Here is a 17108-nt window from a genome sequence, read left to right as displayed (position 1 = left end):
GAACACAATCTTCATATAAGTTAAATGGGGATTATATCCATACATACCAGCTGAGGAGCTGGGCTGCAAAATTTAATTGTCTTCTGTTATTTTCCTAGACTCAAGTCAGAATAAAATTTATTTGCATGCTAGTAAACAAGCAAATGGGAGACTGTGCTAGCACAGAAAATGCTTTTGTTTATTTGCACCTCTCTAGTCATTAGAAACCAGCGGAGAAGAAGAAAGCAGCTCTAGCACAGATCTATCTGTAAAATTATTCATTTTTTTTCCACATTCTGTTCTCCTAACGTTTTAATTGCTTCCCTGCACTCTTCTGCAGCCCTAGGAGCAGCAGGTGAGCAAATCAAGAAAAGCCCTGAACATCAGCATGTCTGCAGCTCTAATCCCATGCTTCAGCGTGAGATGGCTGTATGTTCTAGGCCATTTTTTAAGCTAAACCCAACTGTCAGCATAACAAAAGGTCAGTGCTGGGGATTCTCAGGTGCATATGTATGGCAGTTCAGCTCTGATCCTGAAAAAAGGCTACAGTGAATGGAAAACAAGCAAATCCCGCAGCAAAGAGGAGCCCTGGGTCTTTACCTGTGTGCGGGCAGGCGAGGCTGACAGGGCCTTGTCCCACAGTGCCAGCACCCACAGTCCTTAGGAGCAGCATTTGCTTTTCACTTTGCTGCGCTGGGGCTCCATGTTTAGACAGTCACTGGACAACTCTTCCCTCTGAGGGACTTGGTGCGGGGAGGAGGGAGAGGAGGAAGGCAAAGCCCGCCATAGGGAAGGAAGGCTGACAGGCCTCCTGCTCCCTCGGCCGACTCCGGTATGTACCTTAAAGCCCAAGGTCCTGCCGCTCCTTTCGCAGGTGACTGCGGGCTCTCGAGGACGAGAAGCCCCTGAGATCACTTCACCAGAGCCCTTCCTGCCACCTCTCCCGCCACACCGTCCCCTCGCACGCCGCCCCACACGGGGACAAACTGCCGCCCGGCCCCCGCCCCACTGCAGAGCCTCGCGTCGAGAGCGGCGCCCGAGGCGCTCCCTGGGGCGGGGAGGGGACGGGCAGTGCGGGGAGGCGGCACCGCTCTCCCACCTGCCCTCCCTCCGCCGCCGCCGCTGAGGTTAGTGATGAGGCGGCTGGCGGAGAGCAGCCGGAGGAGTTTGTTTGCTGCCTGTCCTCGTCTCTCTGATGCTGTGAGCCGGAGTCTCCTCCTCTCCCCGGGCTCGCACCCGGGCTGGGTGCTCCGCTCGCTCCTCGCTTCGCTGCCACAGTCGCCAGCCGCTGTCCGCCGCCCCGCAAAACATGGAGCCGTCCGCTGCCTCTCTAGACACCACTCCGGACCCCGCCATCGTGCAGCCCCCCGGGGCCAGCCCGCTAGTGCCCCCCAGGGAGCAGCACCAGCAGGAGCAGCTGCGGATCGGGGACAGCGGGCAGTTTAGTGAGGGGCTAGAGGACAGAGGTGAGCACCTGCCTTCCTGCACGCTGCCCTCCGTGGCGTTACCTCCCCTCCGACCCGAGACGCCCAACACCCGACAGCTTTTCCTTCAACCCTCTCCTCAGAACCCTGGCGCCTCGCTCTCCTAGACGCGTACCCTCCTCCCCGTTCCGCCACAGCAGCCCGTTTTGCCCCCTCTCCCTCAGCCCTGGCAGCTGCACACCGGCTCCTGCCCTCCTAACTGCTCCAGGCAGCCGCTCTGCGCTCGCAGCCGCCCGCCGCTCCTCAACGCCCCGGTCTCCTCCAGACTCCTTTGCTGTTCCCCTCGACCCCAGCACCCCCCGCATCGTGAGGGCCTGCAGGCCCCGCTCTCGCCCTGACCTGCCGCCGCCTCGGCACCCACCCGGCCGCCTCTCCCTCAGCCCGTAACGAGCGCTCGCTTAACATCCCCTCCCTCGCCGCCCTCAAAGATTTTCCCCTTTTTTAGCTCTGGTGCGAGAGAAGCCACCCCACGGTAGCTTTACAGTATTTTTATAAACTCTATTCGTGGCAGCTCCCACCTCGCCCGAAAACTTGGCTGCCTGGCGGGGAGCGGGTACCGGCCGGCGGGCGGTCGCACATGGCGCCGCTCCCGCCCCACCTGCGAGGGGAGAGTTTGGGCCGAGGGCGCAGGCAGAGGCGGGGGCCTAGGGGACTCCGGGAAGGGGCAGGCACAGGCAGTGCCCGCCAGCGTCAGGCAGCGCTGGAGGTCCGTTCGCCTCTGAGGTTATTTGCCGGTGGCAGCCACCTCGCGAGCTGGGGTATAACGGGGTGTTAATGTGGCCGCTGCAGCCAGGCTGCGTAGCGAAGTAAGGGTGCTTACCTTACTCCTTGTATCCCTTCCACTACAGTGTAATGCACTTCCACATAACTCGTGGGTTTTTTATTTATTTATTTATTTATTATTTGCCTAAATATCTGGCCAGGGATAGAAAGCTGCCCGCTTCCAAACCGTTATACTCTTTAATGTGAAGCCCAGCTATTTCAGATATTTGTTAATAGCATGTGAGGTACTCACCTGCTGCCCATAAAGACAGCTGCCATTTTAACTCTCCCCATTGCCTTGTCCTCCACAACACCTCCAGGCTCCTCTTCCACATAATTTGTCTCCATTTTTTTATTTCACATATAGGCTTTGCTTAGTCTCTCTGTTGCCTTTTCTTTCTTTTTGTTTTTTTCTTTCAGCATCCCTGAGTCTGTGTTCTTGGTTTTCATCCCATTCTATATAATCTCTGTATTTCCTTTTCTTTCCCTGGTTTTCCAAATGCTTGTGCCTGCTCACAGATCCTAGACATGAAGTAGAGAAGTAAAGGGGAAGAGCAGTCACCGTCTTCCCTGACAGCTTTCAGTCATGCCTGGGCTGGGGACAGCCCTTTCTCCGGGGATAGCCTCGTTGTCACTGTCAATGGCAGAGGACAGACATTATGACTGAGGGCAATTCGAGGCTTCAATTCTGTTTAAATAATGGGAATCAGGAATTTTGATTATGGTTCAAACATGGGAGTCTGACTACAGAAATTTGTAATTTGTGCTCAGTATAGCAGAGCTAAAGATGAAAGCTGGCCCATAAGGTATTAAGGGTAATTTGGAAAGGAGACTTTCTGTCATACCTAAAAATGTTACAAAAAAAACCATATGTGTTTTTTTTTCTGTCATACCTAATCTTATATCTCTTTCTAGGAGGGAATTGACGCTAAAGCTACTGACTCTATTTCCTTCTCTGACTTTGTGTTATTTCTATGGCCCTTGCAGTAGCTTTCTTTTAGCCTTTCCTATAGTCACCGATTCCACCTACTAGGATAATTCCCAGTCATTGTAAGGGAAAATCTGGTATGCTTTTTGCAGGTTGTCCCTGTTGAAATTATTACAGTCTGGCCTTTTAGATTGTACTTTTCCTTATGATCCTTTCCAATGAATCATAGCAGATTCAATTATAGAGGTGATACTTCCATGTTTGCTAAAAATAAAAAATAACCCTAAATTTTGGGTTAAAGATATTTGCTTTTTAAGAGTCAGATTCAAAACCAGTGATAATTTTGTGGATGGGGTCCTTAAATTAACATCTTAGGTGAACAGTTTTTCTGTTAGCCTTATCCTTTCACAAATTATAACTTGACATTTTAAAATGATCCCTTAGCCAAATAGAAAAGTACTTCTGGTAAGTCAGCATATGGTAAAGAATATCCTAGAATCACTTCACAAATATGCCAAGCTTGTGTTCTGCAACTGTTAGGCAGGTTTTTTCTCCTTCTGATTTTTTTTATGGAAAGAAAATCTGCTAATATGTGAAGGTATTGAAAGATAAAGTAAAAATCCAGTGGCTTTAACAGGCTCATCATCTTTTCTTTACCTTAAGGATATCTATGTGTTAAATAAATTAATGGCAGTAAAATTTCTCAGTTTGTTAATTTCAGGGTGGAAAAATTTTATCAGTAAATACTACCTTTTTATTTTTGTAGCGACACAGGTCATACTGACAGATTATCTTTCAGCCTCCTGTGGATGCTTAGAACTTGTTTTCTTACGGTCAGTGGAAAAAATATGGAGATTTACCTTGTGAATTGTGTTGTTGTGTGTAAATTAATGAGCTGTTGTTGCTTCTAAATAATTTTCATGCTATGGGCTTGGTAGTCATGTTAATGAGTTTGTGTTTTTGCGTGCCGTCCGCTAGGACACTCGTAAGAATAATATGGTCTTTCTCAGGGGTGAAAATTGGAATTACAGAAAAATTATTTGAATTATTCTAGGAAGGAAGGGATCACATCTCTGACAGCTAGAATATGCCAGCCATTTTGAGAGAGAAACACACACATCAGAAGTGGTTCAGTTTTATAAGGATTGTGGTCTGTGTCATACTGGACACGTGCTTGACATGTGAATAGTAATCAGCAGTGCTTCACTAGCTGTGGGACTTATTATTCATTTCCCGAATTAATTAGGATATTATTTGTTTTATAAGTGTCAACTGTGTATGTTGAACTTCCAGGATAATAGTGAACTGTAGCTGTGAATTACAGGATTTCTTTAAAGAAAGAAACAGGTGAGGATGTCTGTCATTCTGGTGTGTGTTTATTTGAGATTTGAAATATTGAGAATCAAAATTGACTAAGAATACCTACTTTGTTTTACATTCCAACAAGATTTGAACTGTAATTTAAAATTCTTGGTTTGGGGAGGGGGCAAGAGGGGTGAGGACACAAAATGTAAGCTGCGTATTCTCTATGCTTATATGAGTAGAAGTATCTCCTATATTTCAAGATGTATTGTTAATTACCTCATATCAGACAGCAATTAAGCTTTGCATCGTTATGTGTAGTAGCAGAATTTAGGCCAGACATTGGGTAGAGAGAAAAAAATATTCACGCAAATGAAAGTGGGCTATGTGAGAAATAGCTGTGCAGTAGTAAAAGATTCAAACCTTTCAGAATTGTCATCTGGTAGTTTTCATGCCCTAAATAGGCAGAGAACACACATAATAAGAAACAAACATTACTTCAATATAGGGCCTAGTGCATGCAAGTTTGCAAATTCTCTTTCTATTCATAAGGAGGGGAATGTGTAGCACAAGTGAGGTAATACTTGAATTTTTCTAAAAACACAGTATAAGCATGAAATTCCCACAGAAGCTTTCTGATCAGTCATAAAGAAACTTTCTCTGCTTTATTGTATTTGAGGTGAAAAAAGCATCAAGAATCTTTCCAAGTCAGTGTGAATCCCACCAATTATGCTAGGATCAAAATCAGTGGCAGAATAAAATCCTGTGGTTTGAATTGTTACCACGCCTGGATGCCTGCCCCTCTGCTGATACATTGCTGTCCCTGAGGCAGAGATGTCTAATTCCCTACTGTATTGCTTCCAAAACCATTGCACTTTTCAGCCAGTGTATTGCAGTCAGTTGAAATTCATATCTATTAACATTAATGACCTTGGTTAAACATGTTGTAGGTTCAGAATTATACCAATAACTAGATCGGGTGTCCCTTCCTTGAAAGTGGCAACAGCCCTCAGACAGAAAACTTGGGGAAGGTAAGGATGGTAACAGCTTCAGCTGTGTTTTAATCTGCTGCTGAGTCTGCCAGAGACCCTCTTCTCAACCCTTTCTCTGACACCTTATACCAGCTGCTGAAAGGTTCTATTAAACCTGTGCCCCAGTTCAATGCATTCAGTGCAGACAAGTGCCTCTGAAAAGTGGAGGGATCACCCACGTTTTCTGAAGTAATTCATTAAGAAAGTTAAAAGCCATCAGGTGTTCTCTTCAGTTAAGCAGATTTGAGCTGGAACTTGCTGATGAAAAAGAATCTATGTTTTAAATTAGATGAATATATTAAACACAAAAGAATCTGCATGGGATATACAGAGAGCAACTCTGTTAAATTCTGGATGCATTTTAAAAGTGGCTTAAGACCTAGATGAGAGAATGAAAACCAAACAATGTTGTATTTTCTTTATTTTTAACCTGAATTCTTCTCTGTGGTTTAAGATGAGTGGAAAAAAACTTCCACAAATTGAAATCATCAAAAATGAGAGAAAGCCATCCCATTCACTTGTGTTCAACAGATTGTAATAAGGGCAGAATTGGTTCTTCAGTTAGTTTTAGATGAGGATGTTATGCTTCACATGAAGGATGTTATGCTTCAAGAGGTTTTTTTCAGCTTTAATAGCTTTGGTTCTAAAGTATGCCACTTTCTACTTTGATGCTCAATATCTGCAGTATATTCCTGTGCATTGGTAGGTTATTTTGCAGAGACTGGTGAGCACAAGATTTTCTTTTGTTAACTATGTTCAGGATTCTGAAGTCCTGAAATGCAGTTTGATCTGACTGTAGGACTGAGCTCTTTCTTGTGTAGATGTACAGATGGAAAAGTAAGCTGTGTGAATTTCTGTAACTGCCCTACAATTGCAGACTCTTTTCAAGTTGCTGATGTGTGAGTCTTTCTGTGTGAAATCAAAACACCTTGTGTGTGCTCTCCTTGCTTACTTGAATGTTTCTGGTAGCTTCATTCAGTTAATCTTCATAATGTGAGCAGAATTTGATTCTCTATTGATTTTATATGTAATGTAAATATGTGATGTAGGTCTGAACTAACACAGCTGTGTTTTTAAAAGGAGCAATGTATTGTTCATACCCTCTTTGCTTATTGCTTATCAGGTTTACTAGAAAGCAGTACAAGGCTAAAACCTCATGAAGCTCAAAGCTACAGAAAGAAGGCATTGTGGGTTTCCTGGGTCTCCATTATTGTCACACTGGCTCTTGCAGTGGCTGCTTTCAGTGAGTATTGGGAATATTTTAAATATTCACACCTCTTCCTTTTTATTTTACTTTTGAGCTCTCAAAATTTCTCTTTGTGGAAGCTTTCTCATGTTTTTTCTTCACAACTGCTAAGGAGGTTTCTCTCTATACTGCCTGTGCCTGTATGGTGCTTATAAATTAGTAAAACAGTAATTTTTTTTCTGCAGAGAGTAGGGTTGTTGAAGGTCGGAGAAAGAAACAGATGTTGATTCCTGCTAGCATTCATGCATGTGGAACTGTTCACTTTAGAGTAGTGTAAAAAATCATTCTGCAGTGGATTGCTTTTAACCAAAGAGGTCAAATATGACAAACTTTACTCCATCTGGGATTTGTAGTGGGAATGCTATAATAAAGAATAGTGCATTGTAAGGGAGAAATATATAATTTACCTGTATTGCATTGACAGATACCCTAATGTAATGCTATTATGGAGGAGAAATACCAGTTCCTTTTTAAGCCAGTGTTTGTCTTTAAGTTTCAAGACACTTATCTACTTTACACAAAGAATTTGGGGAAAAAAACCCAAACAAAAACCAACCAACCAACCAAACCCAAAACCTAAAACCAAACTGCCTTTATATGGGAAAAATTACATATTTTTTATTTCAAAACGGGAAAAAATGCTGCACTGTGTAAATAAAGATATATTTCAGTTTAATACAAATTTGTAAAATACAGGCTTTCTATTTTGGTCAATTAAATAGCACTGTATTACTGTAAGGACAAAAAGAAATGTGGAATCTGAAACAAAATCTTTCCAATGGCACATTCTTGATTTAAAAGAATTAAAAAAACCCCGGAAGTGACTGGATTTATGTCTTTAAATAGAATGAAAGCTGTGTCTAGAAGACATCTGAGGTGTTTCAAAACCTCATTTTTCAGCTTGATAAAGACAGACTTACATAATTTTTCTTTTTTTTTGAAGCTGCAGCAGCATGTGTTTTATTATTCTAATCTGCAGTATATGACCTGCTGCTGGAAGTTGGTGTCAGCTCCCAGGAGACATTATTAGAATTTGACCAAATGGTCTCTGAAAACGAAATATATATTGCTCAGAGTGATTTATATATAAAGACAGGTACAATAACTTGATTCAGAAAGAAGAAAAAAGAGAAGGAACACTTAAAAGAAGAATCTAACACTGTAAAGAATTTGAATGTTAACGAGAAAGCTGGATGTCTTAAGTTTCCATTTTGATCTGCTTCAGGAAAATAAAATAGTCTGTCTTTGCTACTGAAGCAATATAAAAGTAAATACTGTGTTACAAAATAACTTTGTTACCTATTAACAATATAATCTTAGGGAATATTGAGAAATGGCAAGGCATATGTATAATATAGATAACTAAAACTCTCCATTTCTTTTGAAAGAGTCTTTTAAAAAGTTTTGTAGGGTTAGGCTATCTGAAAACTTCTGTTTTCTGTTTTCCTTATTTGTGGCACTCTGGTAGTGTTTAGAAATGCTGCCAAAACCCCCTGCTAAGGTAGTCCCTGCCTGGATATACTGTGACTGCATACTCAGCTGGAGAGCATAGGTATTGAACTGCTTAAATAACCTGTTAGTAGCAGACAATTAAGTGTTTTTGCAATGTATCTTGTGGTTTGAAGAAGCTAAATTTATGAAGAAGAAAAGAGGAATCAGCACATAGATACATATTGAATCTGTATGGAATCTCTTAATGGACAGTTGACAGTTAACTTGCATGCCACAAAAGTATTGCCAGGGCTTTTTATATACTAAGTATTAAAACTTTTTAATCTTTGAGGAAAATACAGTGATTCTTCTAGAACCACTTTACTCCCCCATGCAATTTCAGCAGTTCTGCTCAGTTTATTGTCTCACATTGGCTGTTCTTTTCCTTTGTGCTCTACTCTTAGCAGTTTCCTCTAGCCAGTCTATGAACTGGGAGTCATGCCAGGTGACCAGAGTTTACTTTGTGTTTGATATAAATGACTAGTTGTCACTTTGGGGTGTCTGACACTGCCAGTTCTTTGCAAACACCTGCTATTTAAAGAATCCTGTTTCAGTTTTACTTCTTGCCTGTAATGGTAAAGTGTTAGCAATACGGCCCTGATGTTCCATTTGGGTGAATAATGGGGACCTGCTGGACTAATCGTTGGGCTACCCTGGCTGTATTCTCATTACTCTTTGAGATTCCCCTGTAAATTCTTCCTGTAAAATTCTGTTTTATCCTGTTAAAATGTTTTTGATGACTGGAAAAAGGGAAATATAACCCCCATTTTCAAGAAGGGGAAAATGGATGACTCAGGGAATTACAGAGCAGTCAGTCTCACCTCTGTGCCTGGCAAAATCTTGGAGCAGATTCTCCTGGAAGACATGCTAAGGCACATGAAAAACAATAAGGTGCTTGGTGACAGGCAGCATGGCTTCACCAAGGGAAAATGCTGCCTGACCAATTTGGTGGCCTTCTATGATGGGGCTACGGAACTGATAGACGGGGTAAAGCAGTTGATGTCATCTACCTGGACTTGTTCAAAGCATTCGACACTGTCCCGCATGACGTCCTTGTCTCTAAATTGGAGAGACATCAATTTGATGGGTTGACCACTCGGCGGATAAAGAACTGGCTGGATGGCCACACGCAAAGAGTTGTGGTCAATGGCTCAATGTGCAGCTGGAGACCGGTAACGAGTGGTGTCCCGCAGGGATTGGTATTGGGACCAGTCTTGTTCAACATCTTTGTTGGTGACATGGACAGTGGGATTGAGTGTGCCCTCAGCAAGTTTGCCGATGACACCAAGCTGTGTGGTTCCGTTGATACTCTGGAGGGAAAGAATGCTGTCCAGAGGGACCTCAACACGCTTGTAAGGTGGGTTGATGCCAACCTTATGAAGTTTAACCATGCCAAGTGCAAGGTCCTACACCTGGGTCTGTGCAATCCCAGGCACAGCTACAGGTTGGGCAGAGAAGAGATTCAGAGCAGCCCTGTGCAGAAGGACTTGGGGGTGTTGGTCGATGAGAAAATGAACATGAGCCATCTTCAGTGTGCGCTTGCAGCCCAGAAAGCCAACCATATCCTGGTCTGCATCAAAAGGAGCACGACCAGCAGGTCCAAGGAGGTGATCCTGCCCCTCTACTCTGCTCTTGTGAGACCTCCCTTGTGTACAGTTCTGGTGTCCTCAACATAAAAAGGACATGGAAGTGTTGGAACAAGTCCAGAGGAGGACCACGAGGATGATCAGGGGACTGGAGCACCTCCCGTATGAAGACAGGCTGAGAAAGCTGGGGCTGTTCAGCCTGGAGAAAAGAAGGCTGTGTGGAGACCTCGTAGCAGCCTTCCAGTATCTGAAGGGGGCCTACAAGGATGCTGGGGATGCACTATTCATCAGGGACTGTAGTGACAGGACAAGGAGTAACGGGCTAAAGCTTAAACAGGGAAAGTTTAGATTGGATATAAGGAAGAAATTCTTTACTGTGAGGGTGGTGAGGCACTGGAATGGGTTGCCCAAGGAAGTTGTGAATGCTCCATCCTTGGCGGTGTTCAAGGCCAGGTTGGATGAGGCCTTGGGTGGCATGGTTTAGTGTGAAGTGTCTCTGCCCATGGCAGGGGGTTTGGAACTAGATGATCTTAAGGTCCTTTCCAACTCTAACTATTCTACGATTCTAATACTTCCTTGTGAATGTATCCTATGGTGCTGCTTTTGCAGGAGCACATGATACACTAAAGATACTAGGCTAGGAAACTGGCATTACTTGATAATTGTAGTTGAAGAAATGTAGGACATAGAAGGTAAGAAAAATATTAAGGAGAGTGATACCTGTGGTATGGTCTCTGTGGATAATGGGGAAGTGATTCATGACCCTCCTTTTCTAATCAAGTGTTTGTAACTAGTCTTTGTTTATTACGATCTGCCCACTCCCTTGAGTGATGCAGCTTGAGCACCATCCTTCCTTTCAGTCTAGGTGCTGCCAATGCTCTATTTTTCCATCACTGGGGTAAATTTGAAGGGTTTATCTTGACTGGTATGAGATGTTTTCTTTTGGTGGGGTTATAAGGATGCGCCAGCTGAACTCTTATGTTCTTTCACTTGGTAATTTTGAGATAGATTGAAAAATCTTATGTTGATCTAAATACATAAAGCTTATCTTATGAGATAATGATTTATGGCACATGAGGTGTGAGATCGATTGATCTGAACTCTGTGTTTTAGACTTATTATTAAAAACACCTGTGTATAGTGTATTATAAAGCTGTGTAAATCCAAATTATGGTAATACCCCTATACATGTCATATATTAGTTCTGTAACAGGTGAGGTGCATGGTATGTATTCTGTTTGTGTTGTTTTGTGGTCTGAAATACTGGAACACAAAATGAAATGCTGCTGACTGCATGCATCAAAAGATGTTTGGTCTCTTGGTTTGGAAAGCTAAACTAGGCTAGGCTGGATATGGAAGAGTGGCTGCTTAAGGGAAAATGAAATTGTTAGCTTTCATTCACTAATGTTGAGAAGCAGGACTTACACAGATCATAAAATCAGGTTTTTCTTTTACCTGAAAGAACAGATCTTAATTTTACAGAAATGATGCAATTGTAAAAGACTGTTTGGATGTTTCAGCTGCTGTCTCCAAATACAGATCCTGCACTGTGCAGTGATCATTGTGTTCATATAGGCTTTGGCTGCTCTAGAAAATGTTGCTCCCCAGCATATAGTTGCACAAGGCATAAGTAAAAATTCTTACAGGCTTAAATTTGTGAAATCATTGAGGTCAGTAGAGCCCTATGGTATTGTCTTTAGTGGCTGAAAGTTAAGACTCTCTTAGAATCAGTTATATGTGTTCTGACATTTGTGGTTTTGTGCAATACTTTTATGGTCAGATACTGAACAATGCCTGATGAAGCTGCCCCATCCCTGGCAGTGTTTAAGGCCAGGTTGGATGGGACTTTGAGGAACCTGGTCTAGTGGAAGGTGTCCCTGCTCATGGCAGGGGGCTGAAACCAGATGATCTTTAAGGTCCCTTCCAACCCAAACTGTTCTATGAATAAGTTCATTTCCCTTTTTATTTTAATGCTGCCTGAAATATGCATGCTTGTAGAATTCTCATCAGAAGTGCGTTTATATTTTTATAAGTATATAGTCATAAATGGAGACTGAATATGATAAAAATTACTAAAATGAACATTATTCCTTAGCACCCCAAGTAAGTACAGTTGGTTCTGCTTTACAATAATATGTATGTGTATGTGTTGTATAAGGCTGCAGTCTAAATCATTTCATAATAACTCTAACTTCCTTCTGTAGCTGCAGTACTGTAGGTTAATACTGAGCATAGTTTCAGAATCTTAATAGAGGTCAAGGGCGTATTACAGGTGGAATAGAACTTTTGTGTTTTGAAACTCATTATTCTTAGTTTCTTGACACTTATGTTACCAAACATAACTTTGAAAAATATACAAATACAGCTTTTGCTGTGATAGTTTAATTTCTGCTCAAGCAGCTAACCTCTGATAATATATTGTCAAAGCAGAAAACAAACTCTCATTCTGTCTGGTATTTCTTGTCCAGTATAGACTTGTGATTCACAGAAAGTAGCCTGTTCATTCATCTTCCTCATTTGATTAGCTAAAATTGTTTCACAGTGAATGGAGTAGTCATATCAATATATCAAAACAATCTATAGACTGAATTCTGCCCTAAAAGCTCCCTTTGTAGTCAGAGATTGAGTAAAGATTTAGAATGTATGCCTTTGTAAATGTAAGCTTTGTAACGGACTTTCATGAGGCAGCCGTCGAGATGGGACTTGCAGACAGCCTGTCCGAGTGTGGTCAGAGCACGCCTGAATAGGTCCAGCGTGCTAATGCATCACTGAAAGAGTTGATACTGGGCTATTTGTGAAATGCTGGGGAAATTGCAGCAGATTGTTAAATCTGTCCTCATGGTTGCTTTAGAGATCAGTTCTTTTAGATAATCACGGACGTATTTAAGGGTTTAGCTTATAACTGAAACCTTGAGTGCAACAATAGGTGTGTGATTTGAGGTCCTATCCTGGTAAGTGTTTAGTCTGGTGTACTAAATATGCGCTGTTATTTTGAGACGGTGAATCCTATTAATCTATGTGGTATCTTAGATGGAAACTTGGTTGATACAATTCTGTAAATGGGAGTATTTTACAGGATTAGCTGTTGGCCTAAGGATAACATAATACAAGTAAATGCAAACCCACTGATGTTCTGATATTCTATACAAAATAATCTGTTTTTCAGAATGAATTACTGAAAAATGATTTATTAAAGTGAGCTTCCACATACTGGAATTAGAGAGGTATTTTGCATTGCAAATGGAGTTACATGGGACAAACATTGAGCAGTTGGAGGTGTTACCCTGTGGATGCTCGGATGTAGATGTATTGTTTTAATCTGTCAGTCCTTCTCTCAGGAATACTACTCAGACAACTGATTTGGGTAGTGACTATATTAATTTATTGATGAATATGTCATTTTCCCAGTGACCCATTCCTGTTCTTTCTTGAAAAATTAAATATATGTTGACTTTCCCTTTTGGTTGCACAGTTCTTAGTAGATCCTGAGCACAGCTGTGAATAATACTACTAATAAAAAATGTAGGTGAAGGTTCATGGTTCTGAGGCACTTTAGTTTGGATATCCAATTCAGCATTCTTTAAAGGTCACTGAATTTCAGATAAACGATGATCATTCAGAACTCAGGCCTGGTTTAGAGTGTCTCAGCTGGATACCTAACCAGAGTTCTCCAAGATCACTGACCACATGAAAAGTCCTGGTATTTGTGTTTCCTCTTCCAGGAGCTATGGAGAATTGCATTATTGCATTTCTTGCTCCTGAAGACCATAGAGTTGTTTATATTTTTTTTTTTTTTTGGGTGGAGCACATTTATTCAGAAAGTTACATTTCAAACCACAATACCATTCAGACACTTAAAACCAAGTAAAGGCTAAATACAGAATAAAACTGCTGTGTGATAGTGTGCAGATCCTTTATTTTGCATATTTCTCAGGGCATTTAATTACATCAGTTACAAAAAGACAGATGCTTCAGGGCTGTAGTCTGACAGAAGTGCTAATGAAATATAGAACTTAAATTCCCAAGGTAGAGTTCTGATATTGATGACATTTTTGCAATCCTATTGTTCTCCTTATAGTTGAATCACTACAGTCAAAACCAGAGTGTGGTGCTAACCATGTTATATGTAAGATCTAAAGGACAAAAAATCCACTGCCTGTGCAAAAGAGCCTTTTGATTAGGTCAGCCTGTACTTAGTAACAGCAAAATGTAATTTCTATTCACTAAATATGAAATAAGAGGCCAGTAAGGGCCTGTCTTTTTTTAGTCATACAAAACTCTAAGTGACTTTCTTGGGAGGAGAAAATAGCATATGGATGTCAAGTTCAAGACTGATAGCTGTTGAACAGAAGTATAGATCTCAAATCTGCAATGCTTCACAAATCATGAAATCTTTTTTTTAGTTGGCAGGCAAAATGATGATAGAAGTCTGAGATCCAGAACAGGCTATATAATGATCTCTTGTCTATATATTTGAACAGTAAACAATTAAAAAAATTATTGCTGTGGTGGAAGTATATTAAAACAGTGGTGTGTTTACTTAAATGCTAACCTTTAAAACATACAAACCTGTTGTGTTTTTGCATTAGAAAAATGTGATTTAATTATTCCATGTGCTAAGTACTGATTTGTTTCTCATGAGAGATCATCCTAAAGAATTTTGAAATTAAAACAGAATGCTGCTATTGATGTAAAACTAGCACTATAACATAATTTCTTGAAGAACAGGGAACACACAAGAATGTTAAGTCTAGGCTATTTAGTGTGAAAAGCGTAATCTCAGTTCTTTCTTTTATTTTTCCTTTCTGAGATTGTGGAATTTTTTTTTGTGCAGAAGTCTGAAATAAGCCTGTGTGATATCTAGACCAGTAAGAACAATAACATCTTTTAAATGACTGAACATTTATATTATATTATGTAATTTATACCATATGAACATATTTATTTTATAGCAGGAGATTTTAGACACTCACAATTTGGTCTTCAGTTTTACCATGAGTTCTCTGCTAGGATTCTGTTAAAGGCAGCTTTGTGTTTGGTGATTCAGAGGTTCCAACTCTGAGAATATGGTTGTGTAGCAGAGTATGATAAACAAATAAGAAAGGTAAATAACTAGGCAGTGTGAAGTAATTGGGCTGGTGTCGTGGTCCTACTCATATCCCTGAGAGAATTATACTGTACTAGTAGAAATAGAATGGGTAGAGGGTGAAATTTACATGTGGAAAAAGAAGAACTGAACACTTAATGGAGAGAGTTTTAGGCATGCAACTTGAGGATAAGTGAGTGGTGTGGTAATGATGTTCCCTACAGTCATCCCCAGTCTGTGGTGGATGAAAAATATGTATGTTGGCTAAAAATAGACAAAAATAGTTAGGAAGTGAAGTAATATTAGGTTTATTGCATGTGATCAGTATTAACTGCTGTCCATAAAAACTTGTGTAGCTTTTTTGTATGAAATTGAATTTAAATGATGCTCTAGTACAAGTCTCAATTGCTGCTCTTGCTTTTTTTGGTGTATCACATAGGTAAGAGTTTGTACCTCTGCCCTTTGAAGGAACATCACTGCAGGCTTAAAAGTCAAATGTATTTTCAATCAATCATTGTTGTATCACTTCCACAAAATGGTACCTCAGCAGTTGCAGGCTTACTTCTTGTGCAAAGGCATGAACGTGTTAATAGATTTCATTATGAGTGCCTGACATACTAGTAGAATTTGATTTTTCATGGCTCATGAGATATTTTATCTGCTCTCCCAGTCTAAGAATGTGTTTCTTTGCTTATCGGTGAAGATTTACTTGTAATTCTTTGTATCTGGAGCTGAAAATCAAGATTAATGGAAGAAAATGAATGTTTAGTATTAATTGTACAGTATCACTTTATTGTTTGAAGTTTATAATGTTGTAAAGCACTACTGCATTAAAATAAACTTCTTGAGCAGCAGTGAAAGTGTTGAAAATTGAAAGTTTTATTTCTTAGATTTTCTTTACTTTTGCCAGAATTTTTAAAGCATTCATGTGCTTTAACTTAGTACACAATGAAATGTAAGCAACAAAATGTAAACATGTACCTGATTTAAGTATTTTTTAATAACATTTATAACTTTTGCTTTACTGGGGAGGTTGATAGTGATTGGTGTTTGCTTCTTGGCATTTATTCTCGTGATTTTTCAGCAAGTGTTTCACTGAAAGTCAAAGCTTGTTAGATTTTAATATTTTTTCAGTACATAATTTATTATTTGTTGATGACTCATCTTGTATTGGTATGCCTGCACTGTAGGAGACTTAGTAAAATAATCATATAAATAATACCTGCTTCTTTATAGAGCAATATAGCTCCCAGCGGTCAAACATACTATTGGTTGGCTGACACATATGCTTCCTTGTTGCCAACTCTGGTGAAGCTATGGTAGTGCTAGCTGAGAAATGAGAGCATCTGAGAGACTGTGGGTATGTACAGAGTGACAGTGGAGGAAGTCTGTTATAACTAAGGGTGATGTTGTTTGAATGGGTGGCACTGCCCCTTCTGAGTTTAATAACCCAGTATTAACTGAAGCATCGTCTTTGCTGAAAACTATCTGAAAATAATTGCTGAAAATACCACCTGTGAGAACAAAAAACTCCTTTTTGTTTCATGCTGTGACACTTTTTGAGACAAGGTAGCTTAATACTGAACTTGTGAAAAATACAGTTCGATAAATTTATATACTACTACATTTGAAAAAATTAACGTTTATCATTGTAGGTGATAAACTGTACTAGAACCCCATAATGTTCTGTTAAACAGCTGTGCTTGCCTGCTGTAGTGGTGCTGATGTGTGTGTTGTTTGATCAATCTCTTATTGTACCTTACTGAAAATATTACACAAATATTATAAAACAAAAAGAGTAAAAATACTGTTGGGTGGTTTGGTGGTGTATTTTTTGGTGTGTGAGGGGACAATACCTGGATGATAAGGGTCTACAGTTGTTCTGATCTCTTTTGCATTTGTAGATTTTGATACCTTGTCAAGCAACTATAGTGTCAATTGTTCAAGTCTCTCAGGTTGAAAGATTAGTAAAATTTAGTACATTGTATGAAGAGGGTAGTGCAATCTGATCAAATTAGTTTTGTTCAAATAAGGATAATTTTCAATCTTTGGTAAAGATTGAAATAAAAAGTCTGGAGACTGGGGAAACCAAGGTAACTTATAATAGACGTTAACCTTAATTTGCAAAACAGCTTTCTCCAGTAAAGCCATTAAGAGCTCCACAGTTTCTCTTCTGACTTTCATGCAGGACCCATTACCATTCTTTTTTCTCT

At 40.4% G+C, this 17108-nt stretch overlaps 1 protein-coding gene across 1 annotated transcript in view; it reads left to right on the top strand.

Moving 5' to 3' along the window:
- Positions 1-1288: 1288 nt before the first annotated feature.
- Positions 1289-17108, top strand: part of TMEM163 (transmembrane protein 163) — a gene marked incomplete at both ends in the record, with an annotated part of 101042 nt that continues 85222 nt past the window's right edge. The window contains 2 exon segments of the mRNA XM_080621662.1: positions 1289-1445; positions 6610-6729. Of these exon segments, the coding sequence (XP_080477788.1) occupies positions 1289-1445; positions 6610-6729 (277 nt within the window).

This window comes from Psittacula echo (assembly GCF_963264785.1).
Source record: "Psittacula echo genome assembly, chromosome: 6".
NCBI classification, from domain to species: Eukaryota; Metazoa; Chordata; class Aves; order Psittaciformes; family Psittacidae; genus Psittacula; species Psittacula echo.
Note: the sequence above shows the minus strand (reverse complement) of the source record. Positions and strands in the feature narration are given on the sequence as shown.